The sequence below is a fragment of the Corythoichthys intestinalis genome, chromosome 6 (assembly GCF_030265065.1).
Source record: "Corythoichthys intestinalis isolate RoL2023-P3 chromosome 6, ASM3026506v1, whole genome shotgun sequence".
Taxonomy (NCBI): domain Eukaryota; kingdom Metazoa; phylum Chordata; class Actinopteri; order Syngnathiformes; family Syngnathidae; genus Corythoichthys; species Corythoichthys intestinalis.
The window spans coordinates 33,127,681-33,152,032 of NC_080400.1; the positions used below are offsets into that span (position 1 = coordinate 33,127,681).

Sequence of the window (24,352 nt, forward strand, 5' to 3'; positions counted from 1 at the left end):
TTGTTATAATAAACAAATACAGCACTTATGTACAGTATGTTGTATGTATATATCCGTCTTGTGTCTTATCTTTCCATTCCAACAATAATTTACAGAAAAATATGGCATACTTTAGAGATGGTTTGAATTGCGATTAATTGCGATTAATTACGATTAATTAATTTTTAAGCTGTAATTAACTCGATTAAAAATTTTAATCGTTTGACACCCCTAATTAAAACACGTTCCCATGGTTCCAAGAAACTTAAACGGCAATGAAACAAATAATAACCCCTCAGAAAATAGCATTGACATTTCATTTTAACTTATTAGTTCGGTCATAGGGTCGGGACATTGTAGGAATTGCATAGGCCTACTTCAGACTAATTTGGTGTTATAAAATTTTTTATAAGCGTTTAAGAAAAAAAAATATTGTCAGTTTTGGTATCTAATGTGAATTTAGAATTTGATGGGTGGTGCATAAAATGTCCTCCAATTCTGGAATGACCCATATAGCATGCAAGATGTTCTGTCCGGAACGCTTTTGAACCACCAAAACAACAGGACATGTGGCAGTGGCAATTACTCATAATTAGGGCTGTCAAACGATTAAAATTTTTGATCGAGTTAATTACAGCTTAAAAATTAATTAATCGTAATTAATCGCAATTAATCGTAATTCAAACCACCATAAAATATGCCATATTTTTCTGTAAATTATATATATTCTGTAAAATAAATTGTTGGCATGGAAAGATAAGACACAAGATGGATATATACAGTGGGGAGAAGAAGTATTTGATACACTGCCTATGGGAAAATCCATTGGCAATGTATCAAATACTTGTTCTCCCCACTGTACATTCAACATACGGTACATAAGGACTGTAGTTGGCATTTCACTCTACTGGCATTTAAATCTGTCTATGCTGTCCTCACTCCGAAGCGTCTACTTTTTCCAAAGCTAGACAGCTAGTGAACGACGCCTTAATAATCAGACTTCTTCCTTTTTCATCTGATTTATTAATAAAATAGCCTCAAACCATTGTCCTCTTTAGACCGTCATAAAACTACAAAAAAAAAGTACACAAGCATTGCATTAGCAACAACGTTAGCTTAGCACGCTATACAGGTTCACTAAACATAAACAAAAAGCGTCTCATACAAAAAATAGAACATTTCGCTTACTAACATAATATGTACATTCTTTACAACAACCATACTTACGGACAAATCTTGTCCAAGGATCATATAAGCACAACATTACAACGTAGGCGTCAGCCCGAGACGTCGTGCAGCCATATGAACTGGCAAGAAAAAATTAAACCATGTCGCAAAGCGACCACAAGAGTTCGCTGTTGTGCTGCAGCACAAAAAGCCTTGCTGTAAAACTTACCAAAAGGCAGAATACTGTCTGAGCGGGACATGTGCGTTAATTGCGTCAAATATTATAACGTGATTAATTAAAAAAATTAACGCGCGTTAACGCGATAATTTTCACAGCCCTACTCATAATACCTGTATAATACGGCCAAGCCATAAAACTGCATGCTTTGAAAAGTGGCTGTACTTTGTTATTTTGAATGTTATCCCCTGCAATTTAGTGGAAAAGCATTTAATTGTTCTGTATGTCACTGGTACACAGGTATTTAGACTGGCAGTCATGGTATCACCAAGCTGTGCTGTATTTGCATTGTAGCAAGCCAGAAAGTAACACAAAGGTTATTCCAACTGCTGCTAGTCTATTGTTGTTAGTAGTCTTATATCACTCTGCTACATGCTTTTCCTATTGAATGCACATCACCACCGATTTTCTATAGAAAATACTCTATTTCAGGCCTTCTGTCCTTACATCCACATCCTTACATCCATTCACGATGAATGGGTATGTCTAATGTGCATTGCTAAGTGAAGTGTGAAAAGACCTTTAGCATACCGACGTCAGTGTCGATTACCTCGAAGATGTCTTTAGATGGCTTGACAGCGATGGCCTGGTCGTAGGTGATGTTGACATACATTGGATTAGACAGGATGTGTTTCGGGAAAGGTCCAAGGAAGGCCACATCCTTCTCATTGTAGGCCACTGCTCGTGCTCCAAGTGTCAGTCTGTATGCTACATCCTGCTTGTCACGAGGGTGGATGCTGCAAATAAGCACAGACTAATGTTATACCACCCACGAAGGAGACTTTTTGGCAAGTCCATATAACAAGTTGGGCGTATGTTACTTGTGCCCTCAATGCAATTTCTAAAATGTCATGTCAACCCCTCTGGAGACATTACAAGATTTAGAGGCATGGTACGGTAGAAAAAGCGGGTTAATTAGATTGTACAAATATAACAATGTTTTGTCTGGTGTATGTGTTTGGCCCTATTGTAAACACAGTATTTTTTTTCTATAACGATATTCTTTAAACGTTAAATTACAGTTAGTTGATGAAAAAATGCGGGGTAGAGGTGGGAATCTTGGGGCACCTAACAATTCGATTACGATTCAGAGGCTACGATTCGATCATAAATCCATTATTGATGCCGTGCTAACCACATGTCCCCACATTAAAGACATTTTTGGGGGGAAATAATACTTGCACTGTTCTCAATGGTGGATTTTTCCATTTTAAAAGTCAATACAATTGCGGTACACAGCCAATCGTAGCATTGACAGTGTTGTGCATATGTGCCCTGACTATACGCACCATGCAAGTTAGCGAGCTAAAAACAGTGCAGCGGAGTTAAGAGACGCAAATGCTAACCCCTTATCATGGTGAAAGGAACAGGCAGCGATACTACACTCATCAAGCCAATATAAAAAATCGGTCGATCGCTAATAATTAATACATGGTACATGGGAGAAAAAAGTACTACAGCAGATGACAGATTTAAACTTAGTCTGGAGCTCCCTGACTCTTTTCTAAAAGAATCATAGTTTGTGAAACCAAGCAATATTTGTTCAAAACGGATCAAATTGTAATTAGGCTCATGCATGTGTACAAAGGTCCTTTGTAGTTGAAAGGATATATATACCATTTAAATATATTCTATTATCTTACGTGCCGTATGGTGAGGTCTCATCTGGCAAATCCATAGCCACAGCCATGAAGGTCTTTTGCAGATGAGAGTTGGGAACAAAGCCTTTGTCAGCTGTCTGGTGCCAGCGGATGTTTGGAAAGCCGTCATCTGTGGAGCCTTTTATGTTGGTGGACAGCTGCATCAGGAAGAAGTAATTACTGTCTACAAGAAACTTGACATGATAAGGATAAATATGCAGCAGGCAATGCTGGCTGATGAAATAGCTGATTGGGGAAAGACTCTTAATGTATCTTTATGTAAAAATAATAGATACCTGGACAAATCCAAAGGGAAAATCCATAGCAGTCTGGCCACCTGAGCCCAGGTTAAACGCCATTCTCCAGTCATTTACCATGGCAGGGAAAGAACAGTTGTATTTGTTTTGGTGATAATTTGTATTTCTTTCACCTAAAAAACAAGTGAAACAGCTCTATAAATAAACTAAGTGCACTCGAATAACTTGAATAGGTTCAGTCAAGGGATATACCCTGGTACCAGAGGGCTCCTTTGAGTGTCATGTTGAGCAGTGGGTGAATCATTGCATTCCACAAGACAGAGTTGTCCCTATGTGAAATGAGGGCACAGATTTTTAGTTTCTGAAAAGCAGTTCAATTTGGCTTATTATCTCTTTCCATTGTGCCGTGCTTAGTCTACTAATGTCAACATGATTCAACTTGCTTTCAACACTTAACAGAAAAACAATGTAAAGCGATTGTCACAAGCTACTGTTTCCATTTTCAACACAGTTCGATTATCTGAAATAATATTTTGTTGGACATGTACTGTAGCCGTCGATTGAATAAATGGGGAATCAAATGGTATGGAGAGGACTCCACCAGTCAGTCGTAGAATGATTCTAAAACTGGATTTATTTACACTCTCTGGAAATCAAACCAATAGCGGACTTGCTACCCTTTGTCATTCCAGTCTAGTCCACATTGCTGAAGTGCTCTTGAAGATGACCAGGCCTCGACGGGCGTCCCACCCCAACAGGACTCCACCAGTCCTATCGGGTACTTCAGGGTCTTGTACATGTAACGTCCAAAAAGCCAACACACTGCAGAGAACTCTGAAAGACCACCTGGAATAACACTGCCTTGTTTTAGCTATTAGGCCATAAAAAGGACCAATAAACCACTTGCTTACTTGTTTCAGGTACAGACCATGGTAGCGACACTCCAATCAGATCTGTCCGTTCTGTGTTACTCATCTTTAAGGCTACCATAAAAGTCCTCACATGAGGATACTTGGATGCAATAGCGAGTTCCTCAGATGCATTGAAAATCTAATGAGGATTAAAAAATATATAAACATTTCCACCTCCACCTAGTTTAACAGTACAACAGTATTGTGTTGTGTTTGGGCCAGAATTGACCAACTTTCAAGTTTAGGTACTGTATGTAAAAAGTACGGTTGATTTTTACATACCCAAACTTGAAAACGAGTCAGTTTTGACCCAAAAACAATAATAAATAGAGATGTCCCGATCATTTGGGTCCGATCACGTCATTTTCAAAGTATCGGAATCTGCAAAAAATACCGGACATGCCTTTTTTAATATATATACAGTGGGGAGAACAAGTATTTGATACCCTGCCAATGGGAAAACCCATTGGCAGTGTATCAAATACTTGTTCTCCCCACTGTATATTTTTCAATTAAATCGTTTCCTAATTGTATTTAACGTTACAGACATAATATGTTACACTCATCCAGAGTCTTTAGGCTTAAGGTAGGGTTATCAAATTTATCGCGTTAACGGCGGTAATTAATTTTAAAAAAAATTTAGCACGTTAAAATATTTAACGCAATTAACGCATGCGCTGCACGACCCACTCACACATTGTCGCGTTCAATCTATAATGGCGCCGTTTTACCTATATATAGAGCTAAAAGGTAGCATTAAATGAGTAGAGTGAATTTTGGCAGCCTTTGGAGCCTTTTTTTAATTGGCTAAAGCCTTACAATCCCTCTCCCACTGATTAGAAATATCGTGGGACGCAATGTGGGGAAGAAAGGTAGCAGTTGATCTTTTTTTTAACACCCTATGTTATTTCCCAACACAATTGGTACCACTACGCACAGTCATGGTTGCACTCCCCATCATGCATTTGGGCAGAACAGTTAAATGGCTACAGTATAATTTACTGAAAGCTCAACAAATACACTAGATGGCAATATTTAGTCACAATATACAAAGTCACATTTATCCTTTAAGAATTACAAGTCTTTCTATCCGTGGATCCCTCTCACAGAAAGAATGTTAATAATGTAAATGCCATCTTGAGGATTTATTGTCATAATAAACAAATACAGTACTTATGTACTGTATGTTGAATGTATATATTTGTCCGAGTTTTATTCATTTTTTACTTAATGCATTGCCAAAATGTATATGATCGGGAAAAATTATCGGGAATGATTGGAATTGAATCGGGAGCAAAAAAAAAAAGCAATCGGATCGGGAAATATCGGGATCGGCAGATACTCAAACTAAAACGATCGGGATCGGATCGGGAGAAAAAAAAACATGATCGGAACAACCCTAATAATAAAGTTTAAATATTTTCATGCAGACTTAAATCACAGCTCAAATTAGATCCAAAACCAAAAATGTGGGCAGATATCTAACCCAATACAATGGAGTAGCAAAATGTCAAATCTAGGTTACAAATGGCACTCGGTGGGAGAATTTGCTGTTATTCTGAACACGACCTGTTTTTTTTTTTTTTTTTGATCGTGGTATACCCATGACCTGCAATTATTTCCATACAAATTTCTACTGTAATTGTGACTTTCCAATTTTCTTCAGGTTTAAAATGTAGTATGGTGCGTTTTAAATCGCGCACATTTTCCAAATTTGTCAACCATGATGTATACATTTTCCTGACCTGGGATGTTTTAAAGTACATGTTGCTCTGACCACCACAAAGCCAAACATCCCCGAACAACACATCGGTCAGAGTGGCTGAGGTGTTCTGAAGAACCGCGGTCACGTTGTAGGGACCGCCGGCCTCTATGGGGTCAAGGGTGACTCGCCAGATGCCTGCATATGTAATAATGGACAATAATGCTTTACACATAACCTGTATTCATTGCCTGGGATGAATAGCAGGCTGAATTTTGGAACACCTAGACATCAAAAGCAGCAAGATGTATTCCCTGTTACAAACAATATGATAGCTTTATTCAGCTAAATACTTTAGAACTCATTGGACCATGCTTTACCACATATTTAAACAGTTGTAATTTCTATGCTACTCACCTGGTTAATACTTTAGAACTCATTGGACCATGCTTTACCACATATTTAAACAGTTGTAATTTTTATGCTGCTCAACTGGTTAAGACATAAATACTAGGGATGTCCCGATCCGATCATGTGGTCGGAAATTGGGCCGATCGCGCCATTTTTCGAGGGTTGGAAACGTGTGAAAAGGATCGGGATTTTAATTTAAAAAATTTTAAATGTTTTTCTGCTTCATGCTCATACAGCCTCTCACTCTGTCTGCTTTTCTTGGTTAGTACTGCCCTGGAGCAATGTTCCCTGTAAGCTGCGCGTGTGCGCAATAGCGAATTGCTTGCACATACTCAACGCACAAGCTACGCAGCGCACAAAATAAAATTCAACAGAAACGTATCGTAACGTCAGTAGGACTACTATCTGTCATCGCTGCATTGAAGTGTCAGCGTGACACTCCTATTGGTGCATTTGATACGGCAACGCGACCCTCCTATTGGTGCGTTCGATACAACAACGGGACTAGGACGACTGTCAGCGCTTCTGTGATGTGTCAGCGCAATACTCCTATTGGTGCGTTTGATACGGCAACAAGCGCCGCTGTGATGTGTCAGTGCGACACTCCTGTTGGTGCATTCGATACTGCAACGTGGTGCTCATATTGGTGCGTTCGATACGGCAACGTGACGCTGCAATTAGTGGAGAAAAATTAGCTTGACTCCTGTACTGATTTACCTAAGCAACATTCCGCTGCTAATCATTGCAAGAGCTACAGTATGAATTACTTTTTAATTTTAGAACTGGTTTTATCTAGTTAATTAGACCAACAAAATTGTTTTCCTGTATCATTTTGCAACATAACTCAATGAGCGACAGGTGTCTAGCCAATAATACGATACAGTTCACTTCACTTGCGGCACACAGCCAATCGTAGCATTGACAGTGTCGTGCACATGTGCCCTGACTATACGCACCATGCAAATTAGCGAGCTAACAACAGTGCAGCGGAGTAAAGAGACGCAAATGCTAACCCCTTATCATGGTGAAGGGAACGGGCAGCAATACTACACTCATCAAGCCAATATAAAAAAAGGAATGCGGTTCTTTTAAAATGGAATGGCTGTCGGAGTATGTGCAAACAGAAGAACAGGCGGTGCCTCTGAGTGAGATTTTTTCTGGGTTTTTTTCTTAACTTGTTTAGTATACACTGAAAATTTATAACGTCTTAATCAGATATTTTTTGTTAAATCCAGTCAAATAATTTTCTCCATCTATTTTGAGTGTTAAAGACTAGTTAACAGATTAATGTGTCAGATTATTCCACTTACTTTAAGTAAATATTACTATTTATTCTTATTAAGCCTACATATCTAAAAGTTAGTCATTTTTCACCTAAATCAAGAAAAAACTTGCTTTCAAATGTTTTGAACAATATCTATTTTCAAATTCTCCATTAATGGAGTGCAAAAAAACTAAAAAAAAAAAAAAAAAAAAAAGCAAAAATTACCCTTGCAGTTACGCGTTAATAATGACATGGTTGTTTTGATGAACTCATCTAGATTATATTCGTAAAATTACACCAAAATCCAAAAGCTCTTCAACTGCCCTTCAAGAGAAGTCAACATTGCTGTCCAGTCCAGTCCAACAGAGACCCCTCGTGGCTATTCAAAGAAACTTTACTGGGCTCGTGCGTAAAAGTGCCACTAAAACTCTTTAAATGCTTTCTCCTAAATGTGAATTTTACCTAGATATTGTTATTATTACAATGATTCATGTCCAAGAGCCGACTGTCACCGTTGAGAAGGTTTTATCCATTTTCAAGCAACGTAAACAAACAGTCTGAGCTGCTCCAGCTTTTATTTTGTTACTTCCGATCACTCCAGTCATGTGAATTTGCATATTACGCTAAATATATAGTTGCAAACATTTCCAGATATAACATTTAAATTTAGTATTTATATTTATGATTTAGCATACAAATATAAAATTCCGATTTAAAATACATATTTCGGATATAAATATTTAGGATATACATATCAGATTTACATTTCAGAAATACATTTAACATTTACGATTTAAATAAATATTTAGTTCTGGATTTACACATTCAAGTCCAATACTTATTATTTAAAAATAAATATTTAAGTAGCTAAATACTGTTGTAAGTGTGCAAAAAAAAAAAGGGACTAAAAATTTCACACCACATTTTTAACACTGTGTGGCGTTAAATGTGAGAAAATGTTGTTGTAATTTTCAGCATGTTCTGCTTTACAAACGGCGCCCCATACAAAATCAGGTGACTTGGACACCGGTGCAAAAATATGCGATTGGTACATCCCTAGTAAATACTGTAATTTGTTGTCAGCATTACATTCAAGGAACTTATACTCAGTGTATTTGCACTTTTGCCAGGTTTAAGACCCCCATGGGTCATTATCAATATACGGTGCCTTTGAGAACTTCCAACTTGCCCAAAAAAAAGCTGAGATTTTCCATTCAACTTCACATTTATAGTATCAATTACCTGTTGTACTGTTAGGAATGCACGTCGGTCAAGCTCCCACACTTTTTTAATAATAACTACAAGCAGACAAAGTAAACGTAAACAGCAAATTATGTCAACTCTGTCATGGACAAATTCAAAGCAGAATAAATATATTCTAATTGCATAGTGATTATAAAATGTATATTTTCAGGAAGGTTTTTTGTCCTTATCTACAGCCTACGTTTTGTTTAATTGGAAAAGTATTTGGATAATAATTAAATTAGGGGAAATTATTTGATTTTCCTGAAAATCAGCAAAAATTCTACATTCTTTTCTTAATAAAATCTGTCAACAAAGATATGTGGTCAAATTTTCAGCTGATACTATAAGGCCCTTACTTGTTCATGCAGAAATCGCACAAAAAAGTTTGCTAACTTGTGAAAAAAAATGCATTATTTTCCTAGAATATAAAAAATAACAGAGTGGACAGTAAACTGACAGGGTTGACCTAGCATGACGGAGTGGACAAATTGTGAAAGATCGTTGAATGAATCAAATAATTTAAATGTAAATATATATCCCAGACGTCCTATCCCCTTCAGATGGAACTACCAGAACCTACCAAAACACCAAAATGAGCCATAATTGTGGCATTCTACAACTTAACTCCATGGATGATTCTGCTGAATCAGCCAAACATTGAACTGCACAATGAGATGGTAAATTGCTGAATAATGATTGACCTGAAGAGAAACAAATGAACATAACTGAACACCAATGAGGCACATCTATAAACAAATTTTATTTCTGCAGAGGCATGGCTCAAGATGGTTCAATCTGTACAGAGCGCTTGTTCACACCTGTGGTTCTGGTATTCGGCAAAGTACCTGCCAGTCATGGTACCAACAAATGTCATCCCAGGTACTTGGCCAATAGAACTTGTTTATGCCACGGCGGTGCATACACTGAACTTTCACACTGTGCCCTTAGACCTCTCTGATGACATCTGAATATGCTTCATTGTCATTATTAACGACACACCAGTTTCCAATGTGTTTTACCGCAATCATATTTGGTCTCCAAGTATTTTCTGATGTCTTTCCACATGATGGGGACTCGTTAGATGAATCAGCAGGAGTGACCTCTTAAATGCTTGGTGGATTCTCATGGTGTCCTTTATGGCAGCTATTGCAGGTACTTCACTTTTGGATACAATATCCTTTTCTGAGATGAAGAACACCTCGACAGATGTGTCAAGGCTTTTCAGCTTGTCATACTAGGTCTGAGCATCAGGGATATCTGTATCTGCTGAGCTCTTGAGGACCCCAACCACAGCATCTGGTCCCCCTTTGCCATGACTTGCCGCAAAGTAATTCGATGTCATTTCGTTGAATCCATACTAGTAGGGCTTTGCTGAGAGGGAAGATATATGTCCTTTGTCGATACCGCATAGCAGGCCCATAACTGATGAAATTATTGTGACGTGTAGGTGTCGTTCTCTCACTACCTTCAAAACTGGATCGAGGTGGGCCCAGACTGACAAGGGATCATGTCTTTCGGAGGGTCATTTGGAAGCCCTTTCTTTTTCCAGATATTCTCTTCTTCTTTCAGTGTCAGCACAACGACTTTCCTGATTATCTCCTTACTGTCTTAGCTCCTTTTGATCTCGTACCTTGAAAATTTCAACACAAAAAGTGTAACTTCACCAATTTAATGGGGAGTAAATCTGCCTTGCCCAATCAAACTAGGCTTTCTGTAGTGCTGCTCTGATCCATTTTTACCATGTCTAGCATGACCCATTATAAAATGTATGTAATAACTCTTATCATATTAGCACGTTGACATTATCAGTATGTGGCTTAAACTTTTAAGAACCCTGTCCACCCTGTCATGGAAGCTTTGCTGACAGGGAGGACAATGACAGGGTGGAGATCTTTGTCTAATATTGGTATTTATTAACCACATGGTGGACCTTCAGTGCGCAAAATGGTTAAATTAGCAAGCAGACTGTGGACGTATTTACATACAGCTTTCAAATATATCAAATGTTTATATAATAATTGATATTTTATAATGACAGAGTGGACAGGTTAAGCTTGACAACATCTGACGACACACCTAATATGACAAAAATTGCGAAACATAAGTGTAAATACATACTCAGCAACTAGCCTCTGTTTTAGTCACCGATAAAGGAAGACAAAATTGGTCTTGTGACATCACTGAAAAAATCAGCAGGTTTTCTAAAGAGGCAGTTTTCCCTAAATGACAGGGAGGACAATTTTTTCAGGGACATTGTATTTTTGGGGGAAAATGTTAAATATTTTCATGAAAGTAAGGATATGCATGGTCAAAATGACCAATTCTATCAAATAACTTGCTGTGGCAATAAATTAATATGTAAAAATGTTTCATTTTTTATCATTTAACCATTTATTACACACACTGAAGTTAGCAGTGCAGTGTGTGGGACATGCCAAAATGGAGTACATCAAATGGAAAACGTACACATAAAATAAAGGAAACATATTTTAAGAGACATATTGTTGTCCAGATATGTGTGAAAATCTTTGTTCTCCCATAATAAGACATAAGATTTTAATTATTTGTATACATTTTCATGGTAACTGGGTGTTTCTGATGAGGACACCAAAAGGCACGTTATATTGATAATGACCCCCATCCATTTTTTTCTCTTTAAATCACAGCCCTGTTGACTTTTGCATAAAGGCCCTACCCCGCCCCTGCTCCACAACAACACACTGCTTTTACCTTTCTCCACAGTTGCAGGTAGGCTTTTGTGTTCCGTTGGTCCTGATAAGTAAACAGTGACCAGCGCTCCCTCAGGGCTGCCATAACCCCACAGCACCGATCTCTCAGGAGACTTCTGCAATACCATGTGGTCACCATAGTAAGAGGCAAAACAAAAATTCTTACCTAGAAACATGGACAAATGGGTTCCATTTAGAAGAAAAACAGAAAGCAACATTCGTAAACCTACCGCTTAAACCCTTAATGTAATATTTTAAAAAAATGAAAGACTTAAACATCTTTCATTTTTTTTGGGAGCAGTGCGATATTGTCAAGTACTTTTATTTTGTAATTGCAAATCAGCCTTTCATGAGAGTACTTTAATCCAAGTCTTAGGATAATCTAGTATACTTCAGAAGTAGAAAGATTCCTTGTTATGTCGTTTCCTGTTTTATTTTGAAGGCTTCACCTTCCTCGTGTCTGCGTACTTGCCTTTCCTCTTGTCAAGTAATCGCCTATTGTTTTCCATTACCTCGTGTGTATCTATTGCCTTAGTTTCCCTTGTCTTGTGCAGAAGTGTCTTTCTACTCAGGTTAAATCAGGGGTCCCCAACCTATTCCACTAAGGCACACTGTGGGTGCAGGATTTCATTCTTACCAAACAAGATGACAACACTTTTTCCCCAATCTGGTGTTTTACAAGTGCAATCAGTTGATTGCAGTCAGGTGTGGCTTGTTTTAGCAGAAGCCTCATTGGTTCAACTGTCTCTGCTGGATCGGCTGGAACAAAAACCAGGACCCACAGTGTGCCTTGAGGACTGGGTTGAAAACCCCTGGGTTAAATGATCAACTCGTCAGTAAGCTCTCCAGGAGCCTGATAACGATCCTGATTATTTGAATCAGGTGTGTTGGAGGAGGGAGACATGGAAAACAAGCTGGATAGGGGCCCTCGAGGACCGGAGTTGGCTACCCCTGGCTCTATTATGCCTCAAAAGTGGAACGGTCCTTGGATATCTTATACAATTTTTTAAATTAATTTTTGAAATCAGGCTAAATGACAGGAATAATGAGCAATTTTCCAAGTACCGTAATTTCCCAAATATAACGCGCACTTTTTTTCCCCAAAATCAACTTGTAAAATCATGGTGCGCATTATAAACGGGTACATGGATGGAGACAGAAATATATATATATATATATATATTACATATATATACAAACCGATTGTTTTTAATTGACACGGCCACGTTGTGTTGAAGAAACGTATGCGGCGACCCGTTGCCGACCATTACGGTACGTGACGTCACCATTTTGTTTCGGTAATACTTCACTCTAATCGGCCCAATGATTTGGTCTGTGTTAAATTCTGCTTTTTTTACTCTTCATAAAGCACAGAATTTAGTTTCTTGAACTCATTTGATTTAACGTTTATTGCCGCTCCGCAACTCGGACCATAACAAACGTAACAACACACTTCCTGTGTGTGTCCGTCAACTATATCTCTCCGTCGGGAAACTCAAACCCAAATAACAATAGTTCCTATTGTTACTGTCGTGTTGACAGCGCTGAGCTCCCACGGATTTCCGACTTAAACGTTCTCACTTTCATTTTACCGTATCAATCCATGGAAGAAACATTTATTCATCATGATGAAACGAGCAAGTTATACAGCAACCTTTAAAAGAAAAGTCACATCTGTTTTGTTTTCTCCTAGATTCTGGTAAATTGGAGAAGTTGTCAAATGATATTATTACCGTAAATATTGTCAGTTTATGGTAATGTTTTGAACTACCAATGTGCTATGCTTGTGCTGTGTTTCACCAGTCAGTGAAATGACATTTCTGTATCTGTACACGAGCTCTGTTTTCTTGTATTCTTCTATTTATTGGTGCTAAAATTAGGGTGCGCGTTATAAACGGGTACAATAATTTCCCCTAGATTTTACAAGTAAATTTGGGGTGCGCATTATACACGGGTGCGCCTTATATTCGGGAAATTACGGTACTTTTATTTTGAAATGACACATCAGAATTTCATGAGAGTACTTTCGTCCGAGGGTTGGTGTAGTCTACTATCCAGGGGCGTCAGGTTGTTCTTTGTCAAACATGGAGCAGTTGGTTTATTAATTACATGGTACTGTTCGTCGCCTGGGGCTAACTGTTACTACCAGCAGTGATAAGTACTCACTTTCTTGGAAATATTATGTCCATCCTTCATCCATTTATTCACGCTCTGCTCTATCCAGACAGCTGTCAAAATCATACAACTCCCCTCTCATTCAACCAAATTGTAGTAACGCACTAACGCGCTGCTTCACATGTTCAATAACAGTAACCGCGTTGCGAAAATGGAAAAAGTAATTATTTCAGTTATTCACTACTGAAAAAAAAAAAGACGAGTTTTACTCTAACGCCGGCCCGGTATTGACTTCGAGCAAGGTCACAGGGAAAACGCGGAGTGGATTTTCAGTTATGTTGGCGTTCTCTACTAGTATATGAACAAGTGGAATGGATTTGATAATTACGCACTGAAGGGGCTGTCTACCTTCTATGAAAGAAGGGGAAACACAGATTTATGATCATATTAAATAATGATAACTTATATGATTATTGATTTAAACTAATATTCAGGAAACTTCATAGTGAATGCATTTTTATGTTTTTTTTTTTTTTTTTAATACACTACCGTTCAAAGGTTTGGGGTCACTTAGAAATTTCCTCCTTTTTGAAAGAAAAACTTTTTTTTTCAATGAAAATAACATTAAACTAATCAGAAAAACACTATACATTAATAATGTGGTTTTCCCCCAGGAAAACGTAATTGTTTTGCGCCCCCCCCAACTCTCTGCTGCCACTGTAAATAGTATCATTTTTCTATATAATTATTATTATAAGTGGACCTCTGTCTAACATTGTGTCCTTTTTTCTATAAAATAAAAGTAACATAGTAACATTTGTTTCTAACAAAAGTGCATGAATTTGCCTGAATAAAACTAAATAAATAAAATAAAATAAAAAAAGTCGCATCCAAATTGTAAAAATAATTTTTTGACCATTTGATACTGAGAAAAAAAAATCAATAAAATCGGCAATTAATAAATTAAAATTGATTAGCAACATTAACGCATGGGGACGATATGCCAAACAACTTGACTGAAAAAACAAAAAGGAATAAAACAAAAACAACATTGTCATTGGACAGAGGGACAGTTTTTATTTTTGCTGCATGCAGTACAGCTCCTTTGCAATGGTGTGGGGTTATATTGCACTAAGCATGCTCAACAGTGCACGCTGGTTTAATGATGTAACACTGACAATGCAGGACGATCGTTGCCAATACTCTGCACTTTTTTGCTGAAAAACAATCAAGCGGCTTATCAATGAGATTTGGCTTCCCGCCGTCCACTACAAACAATTTAGACACAATAAACAAAGTGGTCTTTCCTCATCTCCCACTGTATTAAAAGTCAAAGCCAAACGCCCCGAAAACGGCGCATTCTCGGCCGCCGGGGGAGAACCGGAGGTGAGGGTAGTCATCCTAATGCTCCCAAGCGAGCGTGAGAACCTAAGACAGTGGGTTCTTGAGTGAGCCAGGCCCGAAAACGGTGCACAGCTCTTCATATCTCTATTGCAGTGTGCTCTTGTTTGGTTAAAAAATACTCCGCACATTCTGAAAATAAGCGCGCCCCTGCCACCCACTGAGTGGATTTGCAATTACACTATATTCTAGTATGGTAAAAAAGTATGCTCACCCAGGTCACATGCGCCGCCCCTGGCATCGCTCTGCCCCCCCCCCCCCCCCACACACACACACAATTTGAGAAGTACTGCCTTAGAAGGATAATGGATGATTAGAAAACCTTGTGCAAATATGTTGGCACAGCTCAAAACACTTTAGGTGGTTAGAGAAGCTATAAAGCTGATCTTCCTTTGAGCTAGTTGGGTATCTGGAGCATCACCTTTGTGGGTTTGATTAAACTCTGAAAATAGCCAGAAAAGGACAACTTTCACATGAAACTAAACAATCTGTTCTTAGAAATGAAGGCTATTCCATAAGAGAAATTGCCAAAAAATTGAAGATTTCCTATAACGCTGTGTACCACTCCCTTCAGAGAGCAGCACAAACAAGATCTAACTAGAGTAGAAAAAGAAGCGGGAGGCCCTGTTGCACAACGGAGCAAGATGACAAGTACATAAGGGTCTCTAGTTTGAGAAATAGATGCCTCACAGGTTCTCATCTAGCATCTTCATTAAATAGTACCCGTAAAACAAGTGTCAATGTCGACAGTGAAGAGAAGACTCCGGGATGCTGGTTTTCAGGGCAGCGTGGCAAAGGAAAAAGCTTTATCTGAGACTGGATAATAAAAAGAAATAATTAATATGGGAAAAAGAACACAGACATTGGACAGAGGAAGATTGAAAAAAAAGTGTTATGGACAGACGAATCAAAGTTTGAGGTGTTTGGACTTTGGATCAAAGAAAAGAACATTTGTGACACAAAACAACTGAAAAGTTGCTGGAAGAGTGCCTGATGCCATCTGTCAAAAATGGTGAAGGTAATGTGATGGTCTGGGGTTGCTTTGGTGGTGAAGTGGGAGATCTGTACAAGATCAACGGGATTTTAAATAAAGAAGGCTATCACTCCATTTTGCAACACCATGCCATACCCTGTGGACAACGCTTGATTGGAGTCAATTTCATCCTACAACATCACAGTGACTCAAAGCACACCACACACAAGCAGCCAGTGAACACAATTTTGTACGGGGGTAACTACATTTGCAAGACACCGGTGGTGGCTCTGTTGTACAAATAGTGTCTTTAGTGGGGCAAATTAAAACTCCGCTCACCATTTTGACGGTGGTCTCTAGCGGCTCATGGTCCACATTTTCAATCCTTGGTTCTTGCTCAGTAGTAGTTGTCGCTTTTGAAAGCCTAGGTTTGAAAAAAATTACGTATATCCATCTTGCCTTTTCGGTCTTCGGGTGGTTTTGGCTAAGCAAAGCAAATGACCATCTCAGGTGCTAGTCACATAATCTGTTTGAAAAATAATTTTGACCCATTATAAAAATATCCTTCTTTGTTCATTTCATTCATTTTTGTTGTTTGTTTTGTTTCTTTACAACTTTTATAGAACATTACTGTCAACCCGCGGCCATTGGCGATGTTACAAATAATGACGTATGCCCTTACAAATTGGTGACTTATCTTACAACGTCGTATATGGCGTGCAATAAGAAACAAAAATAAAACTCTTTTTTTAAAATAATATGAAGTTATTGTTAATATTGCAACATATAATCTGGTGCAATCAAAGAACAATCAATATCTTCAGCTACATCAGTGGTCTCCAAACTATTCCACATGGGGCCGCAGTGGGTGCAGGATTTCATTTCAACAAAACAAGACCACATCTTTTCACCAATCTGGTGTTTTATAAGTGTAATCAGTTGACTGCAGTCAGGTGCTGCTTGTTTTAGTAGAAATTACATCGGTTAAAAGGTCTGTGCTTGATCGGTATGAACAAAAACCAGAACCCACAGCGGCCCTCGAGGACCGTTTGGAGAACCCTGAGCTACATCATGATTACTAAAATTTAACAGTGACTTTTGTTATAATTGTATGTAGCACTTTTGGTAATTCCTATCATGTCTTTCGATGGCTGCACTTCAGCTCGCATTTCAGTTTGACTTGAAGGTAGTTCATTAGTGTGTCCAATTATAAATTAAAAAGTTCAATTCATAAAATTAACTGACCAATGCAATCTTTGAGTCAGGGAACATTTCTTTTGCAAATTCTGAGAAGTGATCAGCTATAGTTGCGGGCAAATTGTGTTCGGCAACAAATTGGCAGTATAAAATCTCCGCTTTCATCACTTTTCATTCTGCAGACTTCATCTTTATGACCAGTGTCGTTAATCTTACTTTTAAAAAGTAATTAATTACAGTTACAAATGACTTCTCCCAAAATGTTATTGAGTTAGTAACTCAGTTACCTGAATGTAAGAGTAATTAGTTACTTAGCAAAGTAACTGGTGTTACCTTTCATGTTTTTTCCCCATTTTTCAAACAAAAAAACCAAACAAAAAAAACATGGTAATCTTTGCTATGTTTGGAAGTCATTTGATGCTGTGAACCAGCCGTTAAAATTGTTAAAATTGCTCCCGTTTTTGCATTAGTCCCCTTCTGTCTACTTTTGACATGTGAAAGTTTTAAACCTGCTTCATCATTTAAAGATAGATTCAAGTCAATATTTTGACGACTTAGAAGTATTTTAGATAAAAAGTTACTTAGGTTAGCAAAGAAGGTTCACTACAACAGCGCCTTTCTGAGAAGTCTACTGCTTTAAAATGGCGGATGTTTACCAACGCTGCCGAGTCTGTCATTTCCCAAGTAGTTTTATATGGATGTCATATCTAGGCGTAGATTGTAGGCTGTTGGCTACAGTAAGGAAATATTGGAGCCACCTAGCCTAGCATCGCATTTGCTATAGCGTCACAACAAACACTCTTCTCTCTCCGTGTCTGACATTTCTCGCGTCACTCAACCAATGTAACGCATAGTAACGCACATTGTCTCATTGCTGAAAGGGAGACAAAATCTGAACGGAGAGAAAAAAAAACCGTAATGCACGAAAAACATACAGATTTTGAATGTACGGCGTACACATTTAAAATTCAGTGCTCACTGGTACAGATTACGCCGAAACTGTACAACTTGACAGGTATGAAACTGCAAAATTCTTAATTTTAAAGTCAAATACTGTAGCCTATAGACCCCAATCACATGACGTTACAACTCCGCCCCCCTGACTTGATCTGCCATGTTGTCTGTCAGCTCTTCGTGTTTACACATTACCGCTACGTACATTCCTCTTATTACGGCGTGTTTTTCTGCTCGTTAACATTAATAATCAAAGACGTGGTGAAGGCGTGCGTGGCGGTTGGTTGCAGTAACAGGGAAGATAGACGGAGAGACTTGAAGTTCTACCGTATTCCGAGAGACCCGAAAAGGAGAGCGAGAGGGACTGCTGCAATTCGACGAGAATACTGGGCACCAAACGATCACCACAGACTATGTAGTAGTCATTTTATATCTGGTAAGATGCATTTAATATATATTTAGAGAGTTTTGGGCTGACAACCACAATTAAGATCATTGCGAGGCTAATGGCCGACAACATACAGTTTCAAATTCAAGATGTGTATTTCTTCCACCATCATTATTTTTTGAATAATATTTAGCTGGTACCAAGTGAAAGAAGCTGGCCTCGTCTACGGATCATCAGTTAAACAGGGGTGTCCAAACTTTTTGCAAAGGGGGCCAGATTTGGTGTGGTAAAAATATGGGGGGCTACCTTGGCTGAATGACGTAGAACAATATATTTAAACAAATTTTAGCAAGCGCTTCTGTGTCACATTTGCTTTATTATTATTTTTTTTAAATTCATAATTTCAACAATCTCGCCTTTGTGGCGTTCTCTTTCGACCCTCGGGCTCTTGCGAAATACTGCTGCTGTGAAATTAAAACTAGCTTCAAGTTGCTTTAATTTCTCGCTGCGTATTTTTCCTGTAATCTTGTCGTACATGTCACCGTGTCTTGTTTGGGAATATCGCCTCACATCGAACTCTTTGAAAACAGCGACTGTCTCTTTGCAAATGAGGCAGACACAGTTGTTGCGTATTTTATTGATGAAATAGTCCAATATCCACCTATCCTTGAAGCGTCGGCCATCGCAGTCAACTTTTTTTTTTTATTGATTGTCGCCATTTTAGAAAATTGGAAGTAAAGTGTCACACGGGGTAATGTTGCTTAGAGTGCTGCTCTTAAAGTTTTTCAAACTTTCGTGAGAATAGGCTGAGTTTCTGTGGACAAGATAGTTGTAGATATCAGGGTAGCAGATGTCAGGCAGAGACGGCGAAGACAGTGGGTCGAAAAATATCGATTTAGGCATCAAATATGGATCTGGCGAATGGATCGACCGAAGCTTTTCCACATAACGCCTTTTACGCAACACATCCAATGAGTTTACAGCGTCTGAAAGCACCGGGGCTTCCATGAATTGCACTATAAATTGCACGATAAATTGAGACCATTGAGCAGGGGTGTCCAAACTTTTTGCAAAGGGGGCCAGATTTGGTGTGGTAAAAATGTGGGGGGCCGACCTTGGCTGGCGTCCTTTATGTAGAACAATATATTTAAGCAAATTTTTGCAAGCGATTCTGTGCGTCACATTTGCTTTATTATTTTTTTAAGTTAATAATTTCAACAATCTCGCAACTAGCCTTTGTGGCGTTCTCTTTCGACTCTCAGGCTCTTGCGAAATCCGACTGTGAAATTAAACTAGCTTCAAGTTGCTTCAATTTCTTGCAACGTATCTTCCCTGTAATCTTTTCGTACATGTCAGCGTGCCTTTTTTGGTAATATCGCCTCACAATGAACTCTTTAAAAACAGTGACTGTCTCTTTGCAAATGAGGCGGACACAGTTGTTGCGTATTTTAGTGAAGAAATAGTCCAATTTCCACCTATCCTTGTAGCGTTCTTTTTTTTGTTGATTATCGCCATTTTAGAAAATTGGAAGGGTCACACGGGGTAATATTGGTTAGAGTGCTGCTGCCTTTTAGTGGGTAAATGAGTAGCATTTAGTGTGTAAGCTACTTCATATGCTGGTAGCAGTACTGCTGACCAATTTATTAAGTCTGTGTGCGGGCCAGACGTTATTGATTTTATGACAGAGGCGGGGGGCCGAATGAAATTTGTTCACGGGCTGCATTTGGCCCCCAGGCCGGACTTTGGACATGTCTGCCACTGAGAATACGGACACGCAAAGTCGGACAATATGGCGGCACAATACAGCGACACGTCATTGTGTGACGTTGGTGATTGGGGTTTATAGAATAGTAAATTACATGCAATGGCACTTTTCGGCCACCAGTGCGGCCTGGCCCCCCTGAAAATCCGCTTATGATCCAGCCGTGTGTGCCCCCCACCCGTGACAATTAATTTTTTAAATCAGGCTAAATGACAGGGAATAATAAGCAATTTCAGACTACTTTTATTTTGACATCCCAAATAAGTTTTATATTACAATACTTTGTTTTAAGCCTAGGGGTGCTCAAGTGTCCCCCTGTGGTGGAAGTGTTCTTTGATAGCTCCCCGTTTTGTAGTACAATTTTTTAAAGCCAATGGACTTGCACTCTGAAGCCACTTCGTTGCATTCCTGTAATGCACATAATAGAAACAATGATCCAAAGGGGGGGGGCTTGACTTTGTTTTCACGAGTGAAGGCTGCCTGACCGCTTTCTACTGTTGCAGCCTTCAAATACAATAATGCTCGAAGTATCTAAACCAAAACTATAAAAACGGTACTGGCGCTCAATAGTTTATCACCCTTTTCAAAAGCTGTTAAACCTTGAACAATGTCCACTTAAAATTTGATAACCCAAAACAGAAGCGGCATACCGTTGGCGCTCAATTGAATACGTATCCTTTTTCTTCATTAATAAACCTTGAACAATATCCACTTAGACGACGATAACACAAAAAGGGAATTTACTCACCATCTTGACAGGTGGAAAAAAAGAGAAGAATCAACGCACAAAAAAATAGAACCAACAAGATAAATCCGTAGTCCAACAGCAAAAATGCACTTTTATATCTCACCATGGTTGTACTCTAAACACTCCTAACGAGCTTAGTACGAATTTCTATCATTTGAGGAGACGAGAGAGTGCGAGAGAGACCAAAGCGGCTGTGAGGGCACTTCCTCACATGCGGAAGTGTATACGTTCACGGTCCATTAGCAAATTGAAAAATAATTTCTCTAACTGCACTTTTTTTTCTTTACGTATTGTATTTAGAGCTGCACCAGCTATCATTACACTACACCATTATTGCTCAGTTTTGCCCTGTGTAATAACATCGTTTAAACGCGCACCTTTTTAATACATACATACTGCCATGTACTCATATTCATATGTTTACTTGTATGCATTATGTAGCCTTTTATTCTTAGTCAAAGCAATCATGCATTCACATTCTGGTTAGTTTTAACATATACCGTTTGGTGTTATAAAAGCAAGCCCAGTTATCTTAGTCCTTTGTAGACCAGAGTTGTAACATGATCACCCTACTCAAGTCTTTGGTAATCAAATCAGGGAAATGGAGAGTACTTATATAGCGCATTTATCGACATTGTTAGAATGCCAAAAGCGCTTTACATTAGTACACATTAACCCTTTCATGCACACACCAATGGTGCTGCTGCTGCCATGCAAGGCCCTGCCAACTCATTGGGGGCAAATTACCCAGCAGACCGACGCTGAAAAGATGTTGGATCTAGTGACGGGATCTGTCGTTCATTTGAGTAAACGAATCCATTCCGGTTCGTTCAGTAAAAAGATTCGCTCAAACAAATCGTTCAACAAATCGTTCGCCCCCCTCATCTCCCTCCCCGGCCAAATGAATCGTTCGGTTAGTGAACGGGAAGTGACGTTGCCGAACGAATCACCAAAGACCGCTTCGCCGTATAACTGAACGGGAAGTGACATTGCTTGGTCCCACCCTCTCTTGCACACAGGCTCCTCATTGACCGCTCGTCGTAGTTTCAGAAATGAGTTGCCACGTTTACATGGAGCCAAATATTCCAATTACAATCGGAATATTTGTTCAAACCGAATAAATGTGTTCCATGTAAACACCTCATTCGGAATGAACAGGCCCAAACCGAATGGAATTTCATTCCGATTCACAGGGGTGGAATATTCCTTTTCCCAAACCGATTAGAAGTAAAATTATATCATGTAAACAGGGAAGCGGAATGGTGTCTGGTTGCGTTCTTTCTGCACATGCTCCGTACTGACGTAGTGACGTCACTTGGTGACGTAAGTAACGTCACTTGCAACATGGCTTCCAAGCACAGCGCACCTAATTGGAGTCCGGCGGAAAGATTGTATTTAATTCAAATTTTAAATGAATTGAATATAATTTCTCGCTTAGACGGGCGTAAAACGAGGAACAGTGAACTATTTTAAAAAGTTCACGAGAGGTTACACGAAGCCGGAATAGACCGGAGCGTTGACCAGATTAGAAATCGGTGAAAAACGCTGACAACCGGCTACTACAAGGCAAAAGAGCAAAACAGCAGAAGCGGATACGACCCCACAAACACAACAAGTGGGTTAAAGTTAAAACAGCAGCACTCTGACGATCGATCTCCATGTTTTGCAACGTGACGCTTTGTTTTGATTAATCTGCGCATGTCAGACGGCAGTTGTCAAACGTCCTTTCGGAATAAAGGCAGACACATGTAAACAATGGATCGGAATAGATGAAGTGACATGTAAACAGCTGATCTGAAATTTCCATTTGGAATGATTTGAATCGGTATGAATAAAAGTCAGCATGTAAACGTGGCTAGTGACAAGCGATATCATTCTGCTTTCACCGACAGCCTCGTCTCCCTCCTGCTGCTGCAAAAGCGAGGGAGAACTTCCGCGTCGTCTGTCCTAGTTCTATGGGCTCAAAGTCATTGCTCGTGCTTGCATTTCGATTTAGGACACGGTTAAACATTTTCCTATTGTGGGGGGAGTGGGGGTTTGGGGTCCGGGGCGCATGGACTTTCTTTAGCATGTTCTTGATCACATATACAATGCTGCTGCTGCCAGCCAATTCAGCATGCTTGCTGTCACGAAAATAAAAATAAATCGAAAGTTTAATTTCTAAATATGGAACGATTAACACATCATATTTACCTGTCGCTCTGTTGTATTTTGTTTTTATGCTCATCACTATTATTTTGGGTCACGATTGTTAAACTAAAGTGTAAATAGCTAGTTGTCAAATGTGCTGCATTTAAATAAAAACAATACTACATTTTGATATTTGACAGTTTCATTGCAAATCAGTATTAAGATTGATCGTATTGAATTTTTGCACTGGTATTAATAAATAAAATAATCCGGTCAGCTCCCCTGTCGTCCCCGCATCTCAGATCGTCAAATGCTGACAAGAAATAATTGTTTGCTCTTTACGATGTCGCCTTTCTACTCTTAATAGTCTGTTAAGAAAAATGTATTAAATATTGTGACATCTCACGTGTCCGCGTGCGTTGTCTTTGGGCGCTTGAGTAGCACATGATGGACGGATTGACATAATTTGTCAAACCAACCAACACCCGACACGCTCTGACACGAAAAAAAAATATATAAAACACTCAGAAAAAATTGACATGTATATACAGTTTCATTGCAAATCAGTATTATGGTGATCATACTAAATATTCTTTTTTTTCTGTGCACATATGAGGTAAATATCGCTGCCATGAAACCTCCATATAGTGACAGTTCTCTGCCCCTTCACTGCCGTCACGCAACCGCAGCTCAGCTTTTGCTTGCCTCGTAGCTACCCGTTTTTTAAATTACTGTAAATTTGATAGTATGTCGTCATAGGTGGTCCCGAGTCTGTTGAGAAAAGTAGTACACTAAACCATGCTCGCTAGATTTGTGTGGTGTTTTTGTCTGTTTGAGCAGCATTTGATCGGCTCCACATTAACAAATATGTGACAAAGTCATTTCCTTTCATTTTTTGACTCGTTCACCGCATAGTCATTACTGGAAAGTCAAGTTAGCAGCAAGCTAGGTCAGGAACCAGAGGACCGAGTCACTGAACGGGAAGTGACAAAACTCAGTCTTGCCCCCCTGCCTGCACGCTGGCTGCTTATTGGCCACACGTGAAAGTGAGTGACAGACGCCCTGATTCTGTTTCCGCTCCCTCCCCTGCCCGCGATGAGGCTGGCGTCTGATTGGTCGTGTGTGATGTCAGAAGACGCTG

The 24,352-nt window shown here is 39.1% G+C and overlaps 1 protein-coding gene across 4 annotated transcripts in view; it reads right to left on the bottom strand.

Annotated features, from left to right (window-relative positions):
- Nucleotides 1–21,286, bottom strand: part of LOC130917394 (sialate O-acetylesterase-like) — a 28,465-nt gene extending 7,179 nt beyond the window's left edge. The window contains exons 1-10 of one of the 4 annotated variants that reach the window (XM_057838743.1): nucleotides 21,082–21,226; nucleotides 16,372–16,456; nucleotides 11,545–11,709; nucleotides 5,938–6,092; nucleotides 4,193–4,331; nucleotides 3,959–4,127; nucleotides 3,534–3,610; nucleotides 3,321–3,454; nucleotides 3,028–3,182; nucleotides 1,935–2,121 (exon numbers count right to left, since the gene is read on the bottom strand). In XM_057838743.1, the coding sequence (XP_057694726.1) occupies nucleotides 1,935–2,121; nucleotides 3,028–3,182; nucleotides 3,321–3,454; nucleotides 3,534–3,610; nucleotides 3,959–4,127; nucleotides 4,193–4,331; nucleotides 5,938–6,092; nucleotides 11,545–11,671 (1,143 nt within the window). In that variant the 5' untranslated portion in view covers nucleotides 11,672–11,709; nucleotides 16,372–16,456; nucleotides 21,082–21,226. Of the gene's footprint in view, nucleotides 1–1,934; nucleotides 2,122–3,027; nucleotides 3,183–3,320; nucleotides 3,455–3,533; nucleotides 3,611–3,958; nucleotides 4,128–4,192; nucleotides 4,332–5,937; nucleotides 6,093–11,544; nucleotides 11,710–12,055; nucleotides 15,229–16,371; nucleotides 16,457–21,081 lie in introns of those variants that run through there. The other 3 variants (XM_057838745.1, XM_057838744.1, XM_057838742.1) reach the window with 3 other exon arrangements.
- Nucleotides 21,287–24,352: the final 3,066 nt, after the last annotated feature.